At 45.0% G+C, this 24,560-nt stretch overlaps 2 protein-coding genes across 2 annotated transcripts; both read left to right on the top strand.

The window, feature by feature from the left end:
* The first annotated feature begins 676 nt into the window (after nt 1–676).
* On the top strand, nt 677–20,439 carry LOC115104292 (sphingosine kinase 1-like). The gene is given in 6 exon segments (XM_029625669.2): nt 677–1,152; nt 11,230–11,379; nt 15,649–15,743; nt 15,906–16,021; nt 17,743–18,459; nt 18,461–20,439. Coding segments are annotated over 6 exon segments (1,674 nt in total). The 5' UTR covers nt 677–725; the 3' UTR covers nt 18,630–20,439.
* A 1,712-nt stretch (nt 20,440–22,151) lies between these two features.
* On the top strand, nt 22,152–24,332 carry LOC115103642 (serotonin N-acetyltransferase-like). The gene is made up of 4 exons (XM_029624485.2): nt 22,152–22,233; nt 22,651–22,937; nt 23,244–23,398; nt 23,583–24,332. Exons 2-4 carry the CDS (start codon nt 22,787–22,789, stop codon nt 24,036–24,038), a joined length of 762 nt encoding a protein of 253 aa, XP_029480345.1. The 5' UTR covers nt 22,152–22,233; nt 22,651–22,786; the 3' UTR covers nt 24,039–24,332.
* The last annotated feature ends 228 nt before the right edge of the window (nt 24,333–24,560 follow it).

Below are 24,560 nucleotides of genomic sequence, written 5' to 3'. Positions count from 1 at the left end.
ACATATTTGTGATTGCATTTACATATTTTTCTTCTTTCTTTGCCCTCTGTTGCAAGCCAGTGTCCCTTGGTGCACATGTATGCACGTGTGGCACACTGAGAGGCATAAACTCCAGGACATAGCAGGCATATATCCGACTTTGTGAAATAATAATGGAAATATATATACCGGTATTCTAGACCTAAATGAACAACATGGGATATTCTGACCATATAGCCTACAAATAGACAAATGAGAGCCTTGGTTTGAAAATACCTAATTGCATTTGGTGAGGCTATAAGAGATTAATCAATCTAAAGCATTGCATCTCGTCTTTACAAATAATATTCTAACATCAATAGATCGCATTATTTGCTACTGGTAAAATAGGGCCTTGAAGTAGCCTAGCCAATTCATTATCCACGAGGTAAATAGCAAAGCGGTAAATAGGCCTGATCAACAATGTAACCAGTAGCCTGCAGCAAAATGGGTTATGGTAATATTTGCTCAAGATGCAAAATATTTATTATATTCCATGAGAAGAGGTGGATTCCTGACATGGGGCATCCTTGTCCAACTTTAATTTCTCCGCGTGTGATTCCCCTTTTAGTCACTAGGGAGAGACCTTTCAACACGGAAAACAGCTGGTTGACTCCGGGTCCAACAGCAGTCAAACAGGCAGGGGCAGACAGCCGCAGTCATCCTCACCAACCGCACGCCGATCTGCGGATCACATCGTCCACGGGATGGATAACGACATCGCCGAACCTGACCCATCCCGGCAGCGCAATGGTGTCGTGGAAGGGCTTTATGGAGAATTCACGGACTCGCTCAACGCAAAGGTCAGATATTCTGTGAGTTTGACTGAGAGTGCTCTCACTATTCAAAAGATCTCATCGTCACCTGGACAGGATGAGGTGGTTTTCCATTTAGCTGACTGTCTTGGCTGCCTGGCTTATAAAGTGGAGGACGAAGCGGATGTTGGGGCGTTCTTTACAGCCTATTTCTACCCGTTCAAGAGGCGATGGATAAGCACAGGCATGGCCCGGCAGAAAGTAGAGCAGTGCTTTCGGGTCGCACTGGTCCAGGACCCTCTCACTAATCTTCAAGAGGCAGAGCGATGGGCGCGTGCCATCAGAGAGGCTTCTATCCGCCAGATACCCCGACGACATGGTGAGAAGCAAGGCTGCATAGTTGAAATAAAACAGTTGTTTCTTTCTGGCATAGTTATGTTTGATGAGGGCGTAGGTTCTAATTTAATTTAGCCAAACAGCATCAAACTTTAGGCTCTTTATATGGATAACCTGAAAAGTCTGTCATCATTGCCATATACTGTGGGTCTATATGTTTCCTCATTTATTTAGGAGGAATTGTATACTCTGCCAAGGGGAAATGGGGCTTATAAATTCAGTTCAAAATGATGTGAGGGTAACTTTCCATCACCTTTATCCCATACTGCACCTAAGGTCCAGTAATTCACAACCTGCTTACTCGGTTTCTATAGAATAGGATAGGCTTAAGTGCCAACTGACTGGGCAAGCTTGGAGAAGGAAATGGAATGTCCTGGAAATGGAATGTTGTTCATCTCTCACACCCAAGAACCAGCATTACCTGCTGTGGGAGGATGACTGCCAGTTACCCTTCTCAGGGTGAAATAATTTGCATAGATTTGCAACTGTAACATTTCTGTATAATTTGTAAGGGGTAATTAAGTTATCCCAAAAGCAACATTGCTGAACCCAAGTACTCAAGTGATTGAACTCATCGTTTTTCAACTAATGGTGCTTATGCAGGTTGTCTTGGATCAGGAAAAACCTTATTACAACACAACCGTATTCAAATGCCTGCTTTTGAAATCTTCGATCCATGTCATAGACTTAGGTCCATGTGCAGAGACCCGACTGACCCTACTGAATCTGTTCTGAACATGAAACAGAGTGCTGCTGATGCTAATTACCCAGTTATCACTCACTTAGGAGATCATTTAGTGTGGATGAAGTTGCCACAGGGAGAGCCATATGCAAAATATTATGCTGACATTCTGTCAAAATATCACACATTATTTTGAATTGAGTTTATCCAAGTTATTGCTACAAGATTAAATGTCTCACATTAATATGTGCTTCATTAAATTGCATTATTAGATTGGTTTTATTGGTTTATTCGGATCCCCATTAGCTCTTGCGAAGCAGCAGCTATTCTTCCTGGGCTCCAGACAAAAACATAGCACATGACAAGGAACAAAACACTGATACGCTGATAGACAAGAACAGTCACATAAATAAGATAGGAGTGCATGTGCCAAAGGCCTAAATAGGCAGAATGTAAGGGAATTTCCATCTGAATAAAAGGGAGAGCTGTCGGGGATTTAGTCAATCATACATCTATTCGGTTTAAGTTGCAACTTAGAGACACCCTCCCGCATAGAAACATAAAACATTTCTAACGGTCCTTCTCTGAGAAGGCACTTATATATTAATCAGATATTCCCTAAACATCAGCCCGAGAGCCTTGTATGAAGTCATAATAAAAGACAGTGACTTTGTCAGCTGCTACAGAATCACACAGTGTTCATAATGTCATTGTGTGCCCAGTCCTTGTTTCCTCAGTAGCTCTGGCGTCAATCACTATCGAACGATATGAGAACAATCCATAACATTCAGTGACAGGTCTAGTGACCATCAACCCCTACACAAATGAGTATCATAAATAGAGCACTGGAAATCATGTATTACAGAACGGGAAACATATACAGTGTACATATGCTAAGCATTGTGTTAATTATCTTAACTGAATATCAACTTTATTCATCTTAAATATTCCCCATTACACAGAGTGAAAATAATTGTCCATAAAACAGGGGTGCCTGCCTATTATCTGCTTAGGGGCCCATGCTTAGGGGCACTCTCTAGACCCCTCAGTGGCATAGTTCTAGAGGAAACGGATATTTGATTTGGCAGTGACGGATTTGGAATGTTGGTTGCCAGAAATGGAGTCAGGTGTTGGTGGAATAAGGAATGAGGTCGCCCCGTGAATTGCCCTTTAGGTGTCCAAGGCAACTGAGACAAGGGTCTTTGTGTGAGTTGCACCTTAGGCCTGGAGCCAGCAGGAGTTGGAGTTTCAGAGCTTTGCCAAGAAGACAGATGGTAACCTGACCTGAGAGGTAACTGGTAGCATTCTCTCTGGCCTGCTAGACTTCAAAAGCCAGCAAAGAACATTTTTTAAATGTCAATTCACACATATTAATGAAGTGTCTATCGATAGCCACTGATGATAAGCCATTGAAATGCTAACAATTGATGAACTGTGGCACGACTCAAGATTCCTGCTCTAGTACAAGAAGGCTTCTCCATCTGTAGTACAGTGCCTACTGCATAATGCAATGATATCATTAATTGATACGTTTTTTTTAGCATTCAAGATTCGGGCCAGACAATAATACAGTATTCAACAGAATATATTATGTATTTTAAATGAGTAATGGGACGCTAACAGATGCAACAAAATATGCCACATTAATTCCTTGTTCTAGAGCAGGGGTGTCAAACTCATTCCATGGAGGGCCTAGTGTCTGCAGGTTTTTGTTTTGCCTTTCAATTAAGACCTAGACAACCAGGTGAGGGGAGTGACCTTAATGTATGAAAATCAGAGGGACAGAGGGTGTAGGAAAGTCAGAGGGTGTATGAAAGTCAGAGGGACCGACTAATCCCTGTTCTAGAAGGTGTATGAAAGTCAGAGGGACCGACTAATCCCTGTTCTAGAGGGTGTATGAAAGTCAGAGGGACCGACTAATCCCTGTTCTAGAGGGTGTATGAAAGTCAGAGGGACCAACTAATCCCGGTTCTAGAGGGTGTATGAAAGTCAGAGGGACTGACTAATCCCTGTTCTAGAGGGTGTATGAAAGTCAGAGGGACCAACTAATCCCTGTTCTAGAGGGTGTATGAAAGTCAGAGGGACCGACTAATCCCTGTTCTAGAGGATGTATGAAAGTCAGAGGGACCGACTAATCCCTGAAGGGATATTTATGTTAATTAATTTCATTTTATCTGGTGATGCAGCTGGATAGGTTGGATTAAGAAGGCAATTGCTTATTTTTTTTGCTGTAAGGTTAATGTTTAGGGAAAGCTATCAGACACTTTCAGTGCGTAATACCACATCATTTTGTTGAAACTGTAGATGCTAGATATTCCTTTAAAAGTATATTGTGGTTCAATCACAGCTTGACTGGGTAAGAACTGCACAGTGTGTGTTTAAGTATCTGCAGTCTAGCATTCAGTTCCTGTCACAGCCAGGTCATAACCGACTGAATGAGGCGTAAATAATGAAATCCTCAAACAATGTAATGTACCTTTGCACATCAAAGGCCATGGAAGTTAATATCCTGCTATTTGCAATGCTTAGAGGTACCATGAAATGAATGTCTGCATTTTTTAAACTTTTGACAGTCTTGACTTTCACGAAGGTAAAACGTTTTCAGTGTGAACTTAAACGACTAAACCAGATATGAAGTATGTAGAAAAGATAATGGACCTATATATTTTTTAAATAAGATCATCTTTGATAACTAACAATCACCAAAACAAAAACTCTGGGAGAATCTAACATTCAAAAAATGTTATGGCCCCCATTGATTTTGTTATAATGTTTGAGTCACTCAGATAGCATAAGAACATGACATAAGCCATGGCAAAATGTATAAAATTGCAGGAAATTAGCTTTAAAACTTTGTTGTCTCTCTGTGTGTGTTCCACAGAGAGGGTATGTATCTGTCACTGTGATATCGCCCTACGGCCCAATGCTCTGCTGGCACCACAGTGTCTCTCAGTGATGGAGACAAGAGCTGAACGGTGCCCCTGCTACATCAGTGGCCTCTCACCCCAGCCAGGATGTTCCCCCGGGGCCCTCGTCTCCCTCTCTGCTCCCTCAGACAGGCCTGCCTGTGACAGGCTGTCAGGGCCCCTGGCTCTACCTCTGTGGGCTTGGTGTCTAACCACCAACCCTAATCTTGGACTCACTCAAGCTTGTTTGCAGATATGCCAGCTATGTCTGAGTCATGGAGGTAGTGTTACACCTTGGGGACACCTGAGACAGCAAGCTTTCACTTAAAGCCATTTCTACCAGCATTATCTTTTGTTTTCCTCAGTGTTCTGGCTAGTTTTCACTTATATTGATGTGTTAAAGCAATAATGCAATAGTGTGTGGACATAATGAGAGATATTATGTTCTAAATTCATGTGTTTGGTAATACTATATTTATTGCTTTAGTAGTAGATTGATTATACACAACAAAGTTGATCAGTTAATCAGTTCCGTTAATTTGATCCCAGCCTCAGTACTTTGTTAGTACTCACACTTACTCAGCCACCCCACCTCTCTGTTTACCCTTTTCCTCCGAGAAACACACACACTAGCTTGCTTGTCAGACAGCCCTTCAGCATGAGTCAGGGTCACATCTGCCCACAGGCCCTTAACCACAGCCTCACACACACACACACACACACACACACACACACACACACACACACACACAGGACCTAAAAGGTTGTTTCCACAGAAATGACTCTGGGCAGCATGTTACAAAATATGACTTAGGGAATGGGCATCAAAGCTTTAATTATTAAATCAAAAACAAGATTGAGCTGGCTCTTCATTTAGGGTCCTCACTGTTTCTGTAACCAACTGAAACAGAAGCCCTGTTCATACCTAGTTCTAACATGCGCCTTGTGTCCTGAACTTGTCAGTATTCTGATTGTGCCCACATTTTTAGACAGGTGTAGACGATGAAAAGACACATTGTGATTTGATTGTAATCAGATCTTCCTGAGGTAGTCAGGCACAGATTGTGTCTGGATATCAGTCAAGTGTAAACAGATCTCCAATGGTCAAACTATTTAAATGATCATTATACCAGCCTCAAACATCATTGACAGATACCACCATTGATTTACGCCACCAGTAATTGTCTTAAAATAAATACATTCATGTTATTTTGAAAGACTATCTGTCAAATAATTTGCTTACAGGGAGGCACCAGCTAATCTGGTCACAATGCGGACACAGTGAACGGATAAGAGACACATTTTAATACAATGTGTAGACACGACAAACCTTGATCACATAGTTATTGGATCATATTGATCAGATCACATGTTAGCGCAAGGTGTAAACAATGCTATAATGAACCCTGTATGACTGCTACTGAAACCTTTGTAACTATCAAGCTCTGATAACCAACTTCAATTCGGATAGCTTTGCTTTCGTGCTGTATCCATGTGAAGGAGTTTTTTTTCCTGTGATAAATGAAACACAGAGCTATACAGTATTTCTAGTTGCATTCCATAGGTGCACAAACGTACACTTCTTTTAATGTCAACTCAAAATGTTTTCCATACCCAAGATAGACCTAATAATGATAACCAGTCTTTGACTGATTAGATCACCTGTGAGCACACCTCTTATTGACCCAGGAACCATGGAAATGCTTCCTCGACATATACTCTGAGGCTTCTGGGAGCTGAAGCAATGGGAGGCCCTATGTTTGAAAGTAACGTTACCAAGTTAATGAGTAGGCCAACGTCTAGTTTGCGTCTTTAGTTTTAGCCCCAAGTAACCATTAATGTACTGCTACAGGAGACTGAAGTAGTCAGGAGACAGGAAACACAACAGAATAGAGGAGAGCATGATATTGCTTACATGGAAATATCTCATGTTCTGTGGTGGTAAAGACGGTGCTGAATTCCTCCTCACAAGCTGTCAGGGGAGGATGTTAAACAGCCTCTGTATTTGAGGCACAAGGACTACAGCATTGGCTTTGACCCCTGAGGAGGCAGCGATTGTTCTGTCATCCCTGAACTGTTTTATCGAAGCCTTTATTTGGCTCGTTGTATTGAGAGCATTTTATAGAGCTCATTTGACCTCACTTGAGTGCAAAAACGGACCCTAAAAGTTATGTACCAAACGGCAGCATCCACCATTGTGTCTGAAAGACATGTAGTCAGAGCCTTTTGTGTATAAAAGCCACATTGTGTAATGTGAAGAAAAAAATACAATGTCAACCCTTTGTATGAATGGGGAAGAGTTAGCAAGACTGTGTTTTGATACTGTCTTAATACTGCTCTTTCTGATGGTTTCACACCTCACTTTGAGATATTTCGGTACCTCTGCTGTCCCTGCACAGGAGCCAAATGAGTAGGAGGTGCCACTCCAGGTCAGCCGGCTGGTAATTGGATTTCTGGGCAGGGACAGGGGAGGCCAGACGGCACTGGGCATGAACCAGACAGAGGGGCTTTGTGTGGAGGGACAGTGGCACACCAGGGTAAGGGTGTACTGGTGCCAGTCCTGTTGGCATGAGGCTACAGGATGGAATTTACAGGGCAGCGCGATGGCTGTTTCACTGCTCCCAGGGGTCCAATTAGGCCCATGGGACCGGTCCCAATGCCCAGCAGAACCGTACTCACACTCACTGGTGGGTAGTTGCTACCGCATGTGGCACATGCAGGGTTCAGAGGATAATGCTCAACTGCCAACCTTGATCCGGTACTGATAATGTCTGACAGGGTTCATTTGCATCTGAAGTACTACTCATAACCACAAACAAGTGTAATCTCTGTAAGGATGACCCCAATTAGTCGATTGGTCGATTGTTTGGTCGATAGGCTGTTGCTTGACCAAGATTTTTTTAGTCGAGCAGTGGCAAATATATATATTTTTAATTATGTGGACTAATCCATTTTGAGGCCGCAGGGATGGCAGACCACAGTATCACCAATAGTACATTTACTGTTAATTACCATAATTTCTCATTTGGAATGTTTGTTTAGTAATGGTAGTTTGTTAATACATTCAATATCTTGTCATAATTACAGGTCCTGGGTGGCACAGCGGTCAAAAAGCACTGAGGCATCACATCACAAGCACTGAGGCATTACTGAGGCATCACTACAGCCCGGGGTTCGATCCCAGGCTGTGTCACAACCGGCCGTGACCGGGAACCCCATAGGACTGCTCACAATTAGCCATCCGGGGTATGGGAAGGTTTGACTGGTGCGGCTTCCCTTGGCTCATCGTGCTCTAGCAACTCCTTGTGACAGGGCCAGGCGCCTGCAAGCTGACTCCGGTCATCAGTTGAACAGGGTTTCCTCTGACACATTGGTGCGGCTGACATCCGGGTTAAGTGAGCAGTGTAACAAGAAGTAGGTGGCCAGATGGGTCATGTTTCGGAGGACCTTCGTCTCTCCCGAGGCAATTGAGGAGTTGCAGAGATGAGCCAAGGGACCTAATTTGGGGAGAAAACAGGGTAAACAAAATATGCTTGTGACCATACCGCCTGTTCAGGGTCGGGCCTGGTTAGTACTGGGACAGGAGATCGCCTGGAAATACCAGGTGCTGTAAGCTAAAAACTATATTATTATTACAGTCTTACCAAACATTGTTGGCAGAGTGCACAACCTAAGTTTTGGTTTATTTCATTCCATTTCCGAGCTGTCAATTTATTCACTGTCTTTTGTTTGAAGTGCTCCTGTCAATCTTGAGTAAGTACATGCACCTGATTACACATAGAAGTAGGCCTAGGCTACCTGGCCTGCGCGCAAATGTAGACCTATAAATGTGCCCATTTGGGGATCTGATACTATTTCTGATTGTCTTAACTCACCATCACTGTGGAGCTTCTCAAAGTTATTTTTCCTTCGCCTCAAACAGCAAATAAACAAAGTCTGTTTTTACATCCATTGAGAATGACAATAGTTCCTTAATTAACGTAGCCTAATTGAAAAATTCACTCCCTTTTGATAACCACTCAGCATGAAAGGGTGAAAAAATCTCAGGCTCTGATCCAGTTGTAACATCATAAAATAGGCCTGCCTGATTACTTCTTATCCCTTGAGCAAATAGCCTACAGCTGTGTCTGTTTGGGAAACTCTGAGAGATCAGGATATTTTTACATATTGGCAATGGCAATAGAAGTAATTTTTTTATTTGAATAATTTTCATTTAGATAGAATTGTGATTAACGACATGACATTGATTTTGAGACATGAGGACTTTAATATAAATTAAATTAAACTGTTCCATGAATATGTGCATATGAAAATCATAACTGGCACGCAGATCAGGAGAAATGGTATGATAACTTGGCACTCCAAATGGAAAAGGTTGCCAACCGCTGGTGTATTCTATTACTGGCAACTTCAGGAGCATAATGGCAGAATCTGCGAAGCCCAGCAGCAGCGAGAGGAGGATGGTCGGGTCAGGAACAGGTTAGGCTTATTGATCTCTGGCTTCCTCTTCAGTAATTTGTGTGTCTTAATTTTTCGCAGTGCTTAAAGCATCAGACAATTTTTCGCAGTGCTTAAAGCATCAGACAAGCTAAGGAGCCCACATATAGTTGATTTTATTCAAACATAGGGTGTGTCTATAAATGGAAAAATAGATTACATTTACATTTAAGTCATTTAGCAGACGCTCTTATCCAGAGCGACTTACAAATTGGTGCGTTCACCTTAAGACATCCAGTGGAACAGCCACTTTACAATAGTGCATCTAAATCTTTTAAGGGGGGTGAGAAGGATTACTTTATCCTATCCTAGGTATTCCTGAAAGAGGTGGGGTTTCAGGTGTCTCCGGAAGGTGGTGATTGACTCCGCTGTCCTGGCGTCGTGAGGGAGTTTGTTCCACCATTGGGGGGCCAGAGCAGCGAACAGTTTTGACTGGGCTGCGCGGGAACTGTACTTCCTCAGTGGTAGGGAGGCGAGCAGGCCAGAGGTGGATGAACGCAGTGCCCTTGTTTGGGTGTAGGGCCTGATCAGAGCCTGGAGGTACTGAGGTGCCGTTCCCCTCACAGCTCCGTAGGCAAGCACCATGGTCTTGTAGCGGATGCGAGCTTCAACTGGAAGCGCAGTTGTAGTTCTTTTGCAATCTACCACATTTATTTAATACAGAGAAAAGGACTAACTTCCAAGTTTGCTCCTATAAAAAGATATGTCATTCAAAACTGCATTATTCTTCTTTTCAGTTGGTCTGTACAAGATGATGTACAGTATGTGTCCAGCTGGGCCCTGATCCTCTAACTTATTGCACATTTATCAACCATATGATAAATCAAATGCGAATAAAACAAACAAATGTTTATAAATTTGGAACAATCTATTGGTCGAAAGAACAGACGACTCTCGACTAAGATTTGTTTTTGTCGGGGACAGCCCTAAATCTCTCTTATGATTTACTATGGCCTCTGAGAAGACAGTGTCCCCTGTGCAGAAAGACAAGGGCATCTATAGTAACTACAGTATCAGAGGCTAGGAGTTCATCCTGAGTTAAAAATTACTGTCTCTGAAATTATCTCTCATGGCGCTCTGCAACATCTGAACAAGTTCTGCCAGCTTTTAATTATTCCGTTGGTGTCTGGTAATAATTCTAAAGATAACCAGACAGATCACAACAGAGTAGCATTATTAAAGAAATTCTCTGGTACTTTTGTATACTTTTTAGCCAGTAGTTCTGAAAGTAGCACTCATGAGCCAAAAGTGGTCCCCGAGAATTGTGTTACCTCACATACCTGCAGATATGTGCACCACGTCATTGCTTTCTCTCTCGCTCTGCTCTGTGTGCATCTTGCTAGCTTTCACTCAAATTGCGAGGGGCTGGCCCACCTGTGGGAAAATGTAGGGAAAATAGCGCAGCACAGAAAAACTGTTGCTTTCAAACTAGGGATTTGTGACTAATTTAGGCAAAACTGCAGATTGACACATCCAGCCCAAAGCGGGAGGTTTAAAAAATACTTCCGGAGCATATCTTCAACTTCAACATTAGGGGAATGACTTGAGGTGGCATATGTTTTGTTAGACATTTCTGGGGGAAAATAAGTGGGTCACAAAAACAATAACGTCAAGCACCATCTGTGAGTGAATGGTGTCACTGCCCTTGGCATCACTGTTTAGTGATATTTTTTTTAACAGTGTTTTTCTGCCAAGTGATCTAGAGGATAGAGACTCCTTTCATAACCTGTTTGACATGTCTGAGATTGATGTCAGAAAAACATTTTGGAAGACAATGGAGAGTCACATGATTGATGTTTCCTTGATACTAGAAAATTAAGTGGAGCAATTCTTCCCTTGACAGCTTGAGAATACCAACTCACAAACTATTCCTTCTTCCCTCTTCTGTTTATCTACATCTCTCACTCTATTGCTCTCTTTTTTCCTATTCTCTCTCTCTCTCTCTCTCTCTCTCTCTCTCTCCTCTCTCTCTCAGATGTGAAGTATTATGAGCTACGGCGGCCCTGCAGGGTCATGGTTCTGGTGAACCCACAGAGTGGGCGGGGCCAGGCTCTCCAGCTTTTCTCTGGGCAAATCGAGCCCATGCTCACCGAGGCTTCAGTCCCCTACACATTGGTCATCACTGGTCAGTCCCATACACACACTGGTCAACACTCAGTCCCCTACACACACTGGTCAACACTCAGTCCCATACACACACTGGTCAACACTCAGTCCCTTACACACCTACCTGCTTGAACCCTATTATCTCACTGCCCTGATTGCATACACACACATGCACACGCGCACGCACGCACGCACGCACACACACACACACACACACGCGCACGCACGCACGCACACACACACACACACATGCACACGCACACGCACGCACGCACGCACACACACACACACACACACACACACATGCACACGCAGTGTTTGACTCTGCACTGCCTTGTTGGATCCTCTGCTCCCAGTATTATATACTCAACTGCTTTTCACTAACATTTACATTACATTACATTTAAGTAATTTAGCAGACGCTCTTATCCAGAGCGACTTACAAATTGGTGCGTTCACCTTAAGACATCCAGTGGAACAGCCACTTTACAATAGTGCATCTAAATCTTTTAAGGGGGTGAGAAGGATTACTTTATCCTATCCTAGGTATTCCTGAAAGAGGTGGGGTTTCAGGTGTCTCCGGAAGGTGGTGATTGACTCCGCTGTCCTGGCGTCGTGAGGGAGTTTGTTCCACCATTGGGGGGCCAGAGCAGCGAACAGTTTTGACTGGGCTGCGCGGGAACTGTACTTCCTCAGTGGTAGGGAGGCGAGCAGGCCAGAGGTGGATGAACGCAGTGCCCTTGTTTGGGTGTAGGGCCTGATCAGAGCCTGGAGGTACTGAGGTGCCGTTCCCCTCACAGCTCCGTAGGCAAGCACCATGGTCTTGTAGCGGATGCGAGCTTCAACTGGAAGCCAGTGGAGAGAGCGGAGGAGCGGGGTGACGTGAGAGAACTTGGGAAGGTTGAACACCAGACGGGCTGCGGCGTTCTGGATTAGTTGTAGGGGTTTAATGGCACAGGCAGGGAGCCCAGCCAACAGCGAGTTGCAGTAATCCAGACGGGAGATGACAAGTGCCTGGATTAGGACTTGCGCTGCTTCCTGTGTGAGGCAGGGTCGTACTCTGCGGATGTTGTAGAGCATGAACCTACAAGAACGGGCCACCGCCTTGATGTTAGTTGAGAACGACAGGGTGTTGTCCAGGATCACGCCAAGGTTCTTAGCGCTCTGGGAGGAGGACACAATGGAGTTGTCAACCGTGATGGCGAGATCATGGAATGGGCAGTCCTTCCCGGGAGGAAGAGCAGCTCCGTCTTGCCGAGGTTCAGCTTGAGGTGGTGATCCGTCATCCACACTGATATGTCTGCCAGACATGCAGAGATGCGATTCGCCACCTGGTCATCAGAAGGGGAAAGGAGAAGATTAATTGTGTGTCGTCTGCATAGCAATGATAGGAGAGACCATGTGAGGTTATGACAGAGCCAAGTGACTTGGTGTATAGCGAGAATAGGAGAGGGCCTAGAACAGAGCCCTGGGGACGCCAGTGGTGAGAGCGCGTGGTGAGGAGACAGATTCTCGCCACGCCACCTGGTAGGAGCGACCTGTCAGGTAGGACGCAATCAAGCGTGGGCCGCGCCGGAGATGCCCAACTCGGAGAGGGTGGAGAGGAGGATCTGATGGTTCACAGTATCGAAGGCAGCCGATAGGTCTAGAAGGATGAGAGCAGAGGAGAGAGAGTTAGCTTTAGCAGTGCGGAGGGCCTCCGTGATACAGAGAAGAGCAGTCTCAGTTGAATGACTAGTCTTGAAACCTGACTGATTTGGATCAAGAAGGTCATTCTGAGAGAGATAGCGGGAGAGCTGGCCAAGGACGGCACGTTCAAGAGTTTTGGAGAGAAAAGAAAGAAGGGATACTGGTCTGTAGTTGTTGACATCGGAGGGATCGAGTGTAGGTTTTTTCAGAAGGGGTGCAACTCTCGCTCTCTTGAAGACAGAAGGGACGTAGCCAGCGGTCAGGGATGAGTTGATGAGCGAGGTGAGGTAAGGGAGAAGGTCTCCGGAAATGGTCTGGAGAAGAGAGGAGGGAATAGGGTCAAGCGGGCAGGTTGTTGGGCGGCCGGCCGTCACAAGACGCGAGATTTCATCTGGAGAGAGAGGGGAGAAAGAGGTCAGAGCACAGGGTAGGGCAGTGTGAGCAGAACCAGCGGTGTCGTTTGACTTAGCAAACGAGGATCGGATGTCGTCGACCTTCTTTTCAAAATGGTTGACGAAGTCATCTGCAGAGAGGGAGGAGGGGGGGGAGGGGGAGGAGGATTCAGGAGGGAGGAGAAGGTGGCAACAACTAACAGTAGCAATGAGTTCAAAGTCACTGAACTCTGCATAACCTTTCACTGAAAAAAAGTCAGGTATCTTTGAGCAGCAAGAACAATCCAAGGAGCCAGAAAGACTTTTAAAAATCACTTCAGCTACACATTAACACCACCACCTATACTTCACCATCACCCAGTATAGCTGACAAGAAACTATCTCTGCCAGCGTTACAAACCATCACCAAGACACCTATGAGTTGTTCAATGCCTTCTTAATCTTTGAAACAACTGAAAAAGGAGAGAACAGAGAGAGAGAGGAGAAAGAGTGAGTTCAGTCCCAGGGGACATGGGGAAGGTTAGCATCTGCATGGTGATGAAAAAAGGCAGGCTAATTACCGACGTTCGGCGTGACGATGCTGGGAGCTGGGGCTGGGAGAATATGTGTCACCAGAGGCTCTCTCAGCTAGCGCTCAGCTAGCACTGCTTCCCCTCCACTGCCTGGGTACTGTAGCTAGCCTGTCTGAGTGGATTAACCAGCGCCACCTCGCTGTCCTGCCTGGGTACTGTAGCTAGCCTGTCTGAGTGGATTAACCAGCGCCACCTCGCTGTCCTGCCTGGGTACTGTAGCTAGCCTGTCTGAGTGGATTAACCAGCACCACCTCGCTGTCCTGCCTGGGTACTGTAGCTAGCCTGTCTGAGTGGATTAACCAGCGCCACCTCGCTGTCCTGCCTGGGTACTGTAGCTAGCCTGTCTGAGTGGATTAACCAGCGCCACCTCGCTGCCCCGCCTGCCTCCACTTAGGGAATGGAGCCCTGCAGAACTATCATGTCACCTACTAGTCTATGCCAGAGGACTAAGGTACTCTGAGAGGATCGTCTTTCAGCGAGGGGGTGAATCTGGGGTTTTCTGTGGTGTGTGTTCATGTGCTTGTGTGCACCTGCATGTGTGTGTCTCCCTCAGAAACTGAGGGAGCTCATGTGGAAAACAGTTCAATGTTCAAGTAGCTATGTATTCAGGAACTGAGAGCAAAAAAACGTTATATTGGGCATGCGGTATCATCCTAACACAAAAGGGACCTTGGTTCATATCACATTAATAGAGAGTAGCTACCAAGCTATAGCTCATCAGAAGAGACGATTACGTAAAATTCAGAAAGTCAAGAGATGGTGAGGTAGCTCCTGCCTATGTGTGTTTGTGTGTGGCAGTGACCCTGTGAATAAGGAGAGGGCTGGGAAGTGCAGCCTCAGCCTCCAACCAGCAGTGCTGAGTCAGCCGCAGCAGCCTCCCTCTGCTTTGCCTGATAGCACAGGACCACATCACTCGGCTCTCAGTCTTCCCATACATACCAAACAGCATGGACTTAAAGGAAACTTAGTGGGTGAGGGAGGGCTAGGGGACAGGTATATGTTATGCTAGGAGAGGAGGAGAAGAGGAGGAGGAGAGGGGGGGTGGATGTAGTAATGTCTTCTGGTCATTTTTCAAACCTCAACACATACGGTAACTCAAGTAGAAAAGTAATGCCCTTGTGATGACAATGCCTCAACACACCCACAGAGACACAGGCATATAGACACACACAATTGCAATAACAAACAAACACAGTACTGCCTTTAGCAGAGCTGATATTTGCTGCAGAACACAAGTCTCAGCTGGCAGAATGGTGCTCGACAGTGTGCTTAGGGGGGATCCAATAAGACCCCCTGCAGCGCGACTGTCTCAAGGACATCTCCAATAAAACTCCACTAAACAAACAGAGTCGGCCCCAGTCATCACATCAACTATCACAGCAGTCGCAGATGTTTGCACTAAGGCCTGGCTGCTTTGAAGACTGTCATCGGCCAGTTGAATAGCCACTGCACGGTCTAATGATATGTATGGACTGATAAGGGAAATTGAATCCCTTTTCTCTCCCATCCCACTGATCCCTCCCTGGGGGCTTCTGGTGAAGGGAGGCCATCTCTCGGACCTTATTCTCGCTCTCTTTCCTCCCTCCTTCTCGCTGTCTCTCTCTCTCTCATTGCGTTTCTCTCTGTCTCCCATAGAGCACCAGAACCATGCGAGGGACCTGGTGAGAGAGACTGATCTGTCACAGTGGGACGCTCTGGTCATCCTGTCAGGAGACGGGCTGCTGTTCGAGGTGCCAAAAGTATAGACACTGCATGAACACATTTCCAGCATAGCTAACTTGTCTAAAGTTTCCCTAAGACTGTTTGAATAAGCAGTGGGGTTTGTGGGGTACAACTCTCAGTTGGAGGGTCGTGGCCTGATGCTGTTTGTGTGTGTTTGCCTGTCCGGTCAGGTGTTGAATGGTCTTCTGGAGAGAGAGGACTGGGAGGCGGCCATCCAGACCCCACTGGGCATCTTACCAGGGGGCTCGGGCAACGCCCTGGCAGCCTCTGTCCACCACTACACTAAGTAAGTCCACTAATGAGACATTTAAATGGATAGAGTACAGTAGAATGGAAAGCAATAGGAAAACTGGCCTGGACAAAGAAGGTAATTTATCCCTTTTCTATGGATGTAATTATCTGACTGGGCAGATTAGGCACATTTCTCGAGAGACAAGGGAGAGAGATAGTGTCTGCTTCAGCTTTACACTTCATAAAGTCCAAGGAGAGTCATTATTTGACGGTTGCTGATAGCTACTTTTAATGGAGTGATGTAATGGGTTCTAGAGCAACTGGAAATTCAGTGGACTACTACTGTGGTAGTGTCTGGACCGCCTTTATTACTGCTGTTTGTGAAATATGAGCCCCCTAAATATACAACGTCAACAGAAAAACAACACCAAAATACACAGCGAGTTGTATAACATCAGATATCTATCACAGTTGAATAAAGCTTTGCAACCTATGAACAACCCTAACCCTAACACCCCTGTTCAACCCAAACCAAGCTAACCCTAGCCACAACCATTACCCTAGCCACATCCCTTACCCTAGCCACAACCCTTACCCTAGCCATAACCCTTACACTAGCCACAACCATCACCCTAGCCACATCCCTTACCCTAGCCACAATCCTTACCCTAGCCACAACCATTACCCTAGCCACAACCATTACCCTAGCCACAACCATTACCCTAGCCACAACCATTACCCTAGCCACATCCCTTAACCTAGCCACATCCCTTACCGTACCCACAACCCTTACCCTAGCCACAACCCTTACCCTAGCCACATCCCTTACCCTAGACACAACCCTTACCCTAGCCACAACCATTACCCTAGCCACAACCCTTACCCTAGCCACATCCCTTACCCTAGCCACAACCCTTACCCTAGCCACAACCCTTACCCTAGCCACATCCCTTACCCTAGCCACAACCATTACCCTAGCCACAACCCTTACCCTAGCCACATCCCTTACCCTAGCCACAACCCTTACCCTAGCCACAACCCTTACCCTAGCCACATCCCTTACCCTAGCCACAACCCATACCCTAGCTTCATGTCCACACCCCAGTTCAACACTAACCCCGTTATCTTACAGTCAGACAGTGAAGATGGTTGTTTAAAGTACTGTAACTGTCCAGCGTTTCCAGATCTCTATGAAATATGACCTATAATTAATTACAATATGAGTTAAATAGTGTTCCTTAAAAAAAAATGTAATTAAGAATGTTAAAAACAGCTTTTCTGTGTTGGAATGGTGTGGGCATACCCCAACAACAGAATGGTGTGGGTGTACAGTGTACCGGTCATTAAAAATATTAATGTGAGTAAACTGCTGATTGGCCAGCTCACATCATACTCTATGAGGAGATGGCAAGCATTTTTGAAACAGTCACTTTTGAGTTTTTCTCCTAGTTGTACTTTGGCCACAAAAACGAGTATAGGACAAGTCAACAACATTATTTGGGTATGAGTTAGCAGAATATGAATTTAAAAGTGAGATTTTCACTGGACAGTTACTTTAAAACAATGGGATTAGGATTTAACCGTTTTGTGGACATGAACCTAGGGTTAGGGTTATGGCGAGGGTTAGGGTTACTGCTGTAAGTACAATGTATTACCATTCTAGAGTTAGGGTTAGGGTCATTACTTTTAAGTGAAGGAGTAGCTCCGGCTCAATTGAACCACAGACTGATACCTAACTGCCTCAGTCTACTGTGAGCTGACTGCTACTCCCTGCAGGTCTCCCCCGGCCTGGGGTAAGGAGCTGCTGCTGAGCTGTGGCTTCCTGCTGTGTAAAGGCCTGGTGACTCGGCTCGACCTGGTCTCTGTCCACCTGGCCTCCAGCCAGCGCATCTTCTCCTTCCTCTCCCTGGCCTGGGGCTTCGTGGCCGACGTCGACATCGAGAGCGAGAAGTACCGCCTCGTTGGCCCCATGCGATTCCTGGTGGGTACGCTGATGCGCCTGGCCTCCCTCAAGGTATATCAAGGTAGGCTGGCATACCTGCCTGCTCCTCCCTTCACACCCCAGAACTCCTCCCTCTGCTCCTCTCTACCCTGTGGGCCCAACAGCTCCCCCAATCAGAACTCTCGCCACAACCACATCACAAACTCCAACCACAGCACAAACTCCAACCACAGCACAAACTCCAACCACAATACCGCCCACAACTCCTCCAACATTGCCATCACAACCATGAGGACTGAGCCCCAACCAGTCAACCAGAAGGGGCCTCCTGACTCGCTCCTAGCAGACCTGGAGCAGCCGGTGCCTGATCATTGGACAGTAGTGAATGAGGAAGACTTTGTACTGGTATTGGCCATGTTCCAGTCCCACTTGGCTGAGGACCTGTTTGCAGCCCCTGGGGCCGCAGCAGACGACGGCTTCATCCACCTGTTGTATGTGCGTGCAGGCATCTCCAGGCTAGCTCTGCTCACACTCTTCATGACCATGGAGAAGGGGGCACCTGGCTATTGGCTGCCCACACCTTGTGTATGAGAGGGTGAAGGCCTTTCGCCTGGAGCCTCTGTCCCCCGAGGGAGCGATCACTGTGGACGGGGAGATGGTGGAGTACGGGCCAGTACAGGCCCAGGTTCATGAAGGAATCGCCAGGCTCATCTCAGGCTGAGAATCTACTCGGAGAGTTTGTCCTCCCCACAGCTCTGACTTCTTGCTCCCTTTCTTACTCTGTCTACTGTATATACAAAGTGCCAAAGACATTATATCAGCCTTTGGAAAATCCCCCCTCTTTTTTTCTACAGATACATTCAGTATCTATCTCTGTGTCCTGTTGTTTAGAGATCCCTCCCTTTCCTCTCCATGCTTCATTCAGGGTCAAAGCCATGGATGTTCTTGCAGCTGGCTGGTCTCAGCTAAGAGTGTGTGTGTGTGTATGATAGTGTTTTGTGAGCGGTGTGTTTAGTAGGGAGGGGCCCATGGCTGTGGAGTACCTTGTGTACACTTATTAGTGTGACACAAGTGAAGAGAAGCACATTCTTCTGTCCCGCGAGGATGTGGCAGGCAACCAGCTCTACGCCCGCTATCTAGCCCCGGGGTAATCATTCTGTGGAGGATGAGACACGGGCCTGACATGTAGGCCTTCCCCCCTCAGGATATACTGTTCGAGTCATGGATGTAGGTTCTCTATGGATAAGCACAACGTTGGAGAATGCAGCATTGTAAACCTCCACCAATGATATTAGGTTACTCTTCTCCCTCTCACCAGTGAAAACCTCCCCTTTACCTCTGTGTTTAATGGATGGGGTGGAAGGGGTTAGGTGCTAGTGAGGTCGTGTTAAAGCAGCGTGGAGGTTCAGGAACCTGGCCAGCTGAGGTTACCTTCTTATATATCTCGCCTGTCTCCTACCCTGCTGCTGCTGCAGCTCAAACCAACATGCTTCTTGGACCACCTTCTTCCTGACACACACACACACAGGCTTGACACTCCCTTTCAGATCTGGAGCACTCAGCAAGGAGGGGGATGGTCTCGTCTGCTACATATGACCCCTTCTGGCTGTGTTAAGGTTGTACTCCCTCTTCCTTCACAAGATGTTGGAGCCATCAGCACCTAATGTGTCTTTATTCTGAAGCTTTATGGGTGAATGAAAAATACTAGCGGATAGAACTACAAGCAGTTGAAGATGCAGCACCATTGTTGATTTTTATGAACGGTTTTATTGTAGATAAAATAATATAAATATTTCTGTTGTTTTCTGTCCAAGCACACACTAAGGGAAACAGGGTTTTGCACTACGCAGCACTGCATGGGTCAGTGGGTTTTGCACATTGATTCGATCAATAAGAGTTGGAGCGACCAGGCCAGAGTGCTGCGCTCTCTACTGGGGCCTTTTTCTTGTCGGGGTGGAGATGAGGAACATTAGTGCACAGGAGCATTAGTGCACAGGAGCATTAGTGCACAGGAGCATTAGTGCACAGGAGCATTAGTGCACAGGAGCATTAGTGCACTGGAGAATTAGTGCACAGGAGCATTAGTGCACAGGAGCATTAGTGCACTGGAGCAGAGACAAGCGCAAATGTGAGCATTATCATCAGTTCTACTCGCACCAGTTCATGTCAGGTCAGGTTCACCCCAGAGATATAACAATTACTGGTTTAACTAATCCTAGAGCACACACTTGGTTTGGTTTGACTCAAAATGTCATATGGGTGGAAGGGTTTTAATGTACTGTATAATGAATCTAAAAGGATGCTTAAAATGACTCTACCTGAAGGTATGCTGACTGCAGATGTAACATTAACTTCTCCCATTCTGATTTCAATCTTCCATGTCTGTGCCTGTACCTGACTTTGATATGCCTTTAGATAAATACAAGTTTAAGTTTCATTTGTCACATGCACAACATGCTTAACTTGAAAGCCCTACCCAACAGTGCAGTATTATATACCTCAGGTACGGTAGCTCATGCTAGACTGTGTATACTGAGTATATATATATATATATATATATATATATATATATATATATATAAGTATAATAAATAAAAAATAAACAAGGGAGAAAAACACAAGAAAGAATAAAGAAGAGAGGAAGCTATATACAGTGTCAGTGCCAGTACCAAATGTACAACGTACAGAGATACTGGAGTATTGAGGTAGATAGGAAAATGTAGGCAGGGATTAAGAGAAAGTGACTGGAAGCAGGATAAATCATTTATTATAATAATATTAAACATACTGTATGGTACCTTTTACCTCATACATACCTATCTACCTACCTAATCCTCATTTGCCAGGCTCTGCTGGTGGTGTTGACAAGGTCATAGACCATGCATACACAAGTTTAAGCACATATCCAAATTGAGAGATTAGCTATGCAAATTCTTTCAATGTGGCCGTTCTGGGACACCTCACTGCTCTTTATGCAGTGGGAGGGGTCCCCCTAGTGGATTTACCTTAACCAGTCATTGCAGTGCAAGTGGTAGAAGTTCTGACAAAGTACTTGCACATTTGTTTCTATGGTACAACAGTAGTACTGTATAAAATCTTATGATAGCTCACTTTCATTCTTTGTTTGTTTGGTTGCATTGATTCACTAGCATACTGGTATCCAGGTTATGAAAACAATTACGAGCCATTTTGAATTCAACTACAATCACTTCATAATCAATTCCTAATCATATTTCCATCTGAATATCAAAAACCTGCATTTGAATCACCTCAGGTATGGTAGCTCATGCTAGACTGTGTATACTGAGTATCATCTCTCCTCAACCGAACAGACAAGCGGACATCCATTGCTGACCCTGGCTAACCCTAGTGACTGTTATGTAATATGTACAAAAAACAACCAGTCTCAACACATCTGAGTGGAGTAATTGCAATTGTGTTGAACTACTGTTATCTTCTCTGTCCTGTACCCTTGGCTGGTAGGGTGGACTGTGGAGTGACTACATCATAGTACTGTTATTAATATTCAAATACTGCTGTAGTCTTCTCATTGCATTCATGTCATTTTTTATGTCATCATTACCGTGTAGGAGAGAGATCTATATTTTTCCAGTGTTTCATTTAGTAAGAACCACAACTAAAATACATGAATCATGCTGTATCGACTGTCTGAATGGTAATAAAATTCCCAAATTCTTCAAGAGATCTGTCTTGTTCATCATTAGCAGCCATCTTTTCCAGAGAGCATCAACAATGTTAATTGTTTTTATATAAAGTGAAAATGATAATCCAGTGTTTAATATTGTCCATTACAGGTGTTGTGTATTTGAGGGTGTATTAAAGTTCTGCTTGTAGGACCAGACTAATCTTATCTTTATGATAGCAGTGTTCCAATGTCAGTACTGCTGATAGCTTCTCTCCCTCTAACCATGGATACCCATTCTAAATATCCACCTGTTGAGAGAGTAACCACTAAATAATATCATTTGTTGGCCTATACTAAGGAGACCGGTATAGAGGACCTGGCTGGAGCAAGAGTTGACCACAATTACTCCATGCCTACTATATCTCCCAAATATACAGGAGAATATCCACTTTGCCATGTGTCAGTCAAACTCAAGGGATGACGATAGAAGCTAATACGCCGAGTTGTGGAAACAACTTCTATAATCTGTCACGTGACATAGTAATAATCACTGGCTTTATAACGAAGAGGTGGACGTCTTTCAGGGCACGCAAGAGAGAGAGAGGAGGGAGGAGATAAAGAGAGGGTGAGATAAGACAATAAGGCAGGTAGAGAGAGTGTTCGGATGAGATTGCATCAGGTAAGTAAAGCAACGTTATTTTCAGTTACAGTGCTCTTGTCGGTTACCATGTAATTTCAGAGTATCTGCATATGAGTATCTGCACATGACGACAATCAAATATCGAGGAAAAAACATATTGTAAATGCATTACATTCAGTGTGTTAATTCTCTATTCTGTGTTACATTAATTCTTTAGGCAATTAATAAACAGGTTGTCACAACACTGCCATTTGTGCGTAAAGCAGCTGACCTCAGGTCGCTTAATTTCTGGTTCTAGTTAATTGCTCTCCACTCTCCCTCGTTCCAAATTCTAATATTTAATTCATGAGCACCGACGTCGTACTATTCATATTCTAAATGGTAAAATGACTCACATCTACATGGACCACATCCTATAAATACGGATTATACTCCCTCTTGGTCATCTGTGCACAGGCTGACCCAACAAGAGGAGGAAACTGAAGATTAACCTTCGTGTAACAGCCAAGAGAGAAGACTTGTGCAAACAAACAACAATAGAAGGAACAGAAGAATATCGAAGTAATCCAACTGGAGTTATAAAAGTTGTAAAATGTCTCTAGTGGGCGCCTTGCCTTTCCTGAAACCGCGCCTATCCCCTTCTGTTTCTCCTGGGCGCCAAAGAAGACACACACTGCCAGCAAGCGAGTTCCGGCCGCTCAACACTCAAGATGCCATCAGCGTGTTCGAAATCGAGAAAGAGGGTAAGTTGTCCATAGATTCAATTATAAATGTGTGTATGTATTATGTGTTATGCATTAATGGCACGAATATACAATGTATGAGCGTTATCAGGGGTACTCAAGTCACGCGTAAAACTCGTGCCAACAGCCTCTCCTTGGGCTATACGCACGTTGACTGGGCGCGCTAGTCTGTCTCTTCCTTTCCATAACACTTTGTATTAATCCCTTGTTATAGGTTTAATGTACTGATACGGATCCGCCTTGGCACTCTTAAATACAGTGAGTCCAAAGATGATGAAAACGTGTGTCTCTCTTTTCCTCCGCCAGCCTTTATCTCTGTGTCAGGAGACTGCCCGCTCCACCTTGATGAGGTGCGTCATTTCCTCATGCTGTGTCCAGAGCTGTCCATGGGCTGGTTTGAGGAGGGGAGACTAGTAGCCTTCATCATTGGGTCCCAATGGGACCAGGACAGACTCACCCTAGTAAGACACCTTCTATGATGTTATATAATTTACTATTGATTCATAGGTCATTTACTCTATATCTTACTGTGTTTTTATTAGCTCACTGATAGTTTTTCGAAATCAGGTGCTCTGTATCACATCACTGTACATATTATTGAATGAACTCTACTTGAGCTACATTTGCATTTTTCCTTTGCTGCAGGACGCCCTAACTCTTCACAAGCCCAAAGGTTCCACAGTTCATATCCACGTGCTGGCGGTCCACCGGACCTTCCGGCAGCAGGGCAAGGGCCCTATCCTGATGTGGCGCTACCTGCAGTACCTACGCTGCCTGCCCTATGTGCGCCGTGCAGTGCTCATGTGCGAGGACTTCCTGGTTCCCTTCTACCAGAAGTCTGGCTTCAAGGTGCAGGGCCGCTGTTCCATCACGGTGGCATCACTGACCTTCACAGAGATGCAGTACCCTGTGAGGGGCCATGCCCTGATGCGGCGCAACAGTGAAGCTATTGGTTTTCCTCAGACTGCGTTATTATTGGAGAAACAGACTCAGAGGCTTGAGTCTGTGTTATTATTGGAGGAACCGATTCAGAGGAGTGAGACTGCATTGTTATTGGAGGAACAGACTCAGAGGACTGAGCCTGAGCCTGCTGATGTGTAAATCTTTTTTTACTCAGTTATATATTAGATTCCTGTCGTACATATCAACTATGATGTAAAATAAAGTGATGTTAACATTTACATTTATATCTAAGATGGTAGTCTAAAGTGCACACCATACATGCATGACCAATGCAGGGAGTCTTTAAGCTTTATTACAATGTTTTAATTTCAGATACCTAACGTAATTTAATATGTGAATATTTCAATGTTAACTAGCTACATGCTAATGAATGTTAGAACAAATATTGTGTGACTTCTGTCTGTGTGAGATTATATTTTTACTGCAAATGTTCCCGTTTGATTTATTGTAAGTTTTGTCTGAAGGTTTGGGTTGCAAGCCCCCTCCTCTCTGACGGTATATGGACTGACGTCACTGACTACCAGGCTTTAGCAGCTCAACCGTGCCTCTTTATCTCTATTAGTGGGCATTAGGTATACTGTAAACGTCTGTCCAAGCACACACGAGGAAGAGGATCCTTTCATTGGACTGCCAGTAGATCTAGTGACTTAACAAGCCCAT

Source organism: Oncorhynchus nerka, linkage group LG21 (assembly GCF_034236695.1).
Source record: "Oncorhynchus nerka isolate Pitt River linkage group LG21, Oner_Uvic_2.0, whole genome shotgun sequence".
Lineage (NCBI taxonomy): Eukaryota > Metazoa > Chordata > Actinopteri > Salmoniformes > Salmonidae > Oncorhynchus > Oncorhynchus nerka.
This window is presented reverse-complemented; position numbering and strand designations above follow the sequence as displayed.

Bases quoted from the DNA above. Each gene is read 5' to 3' on its own strand.
- LOC115103642 (XM_029624485.2), top strand. From the start codon at position 22,787: ATGTCTCTAGTGGGCGCCTTGCCTTTCCTGAAACCGCGCCTATCCCCT. The intron at 22,938-23,243 runs GTAAGTTGTCCA...TTCCTCCGCCAG, and splicing joins GTTCGAAATCGAGAAAGAGG to CCTTTATCTCTGTGTCAGGA. The intron at 23,399-23,582 runs GTAAGACACCTT...CCTTTGCTGCAG, and splicing joins ACCAGGACAGACTCACCCTA to GACGCCCTAACTCTTCACAA.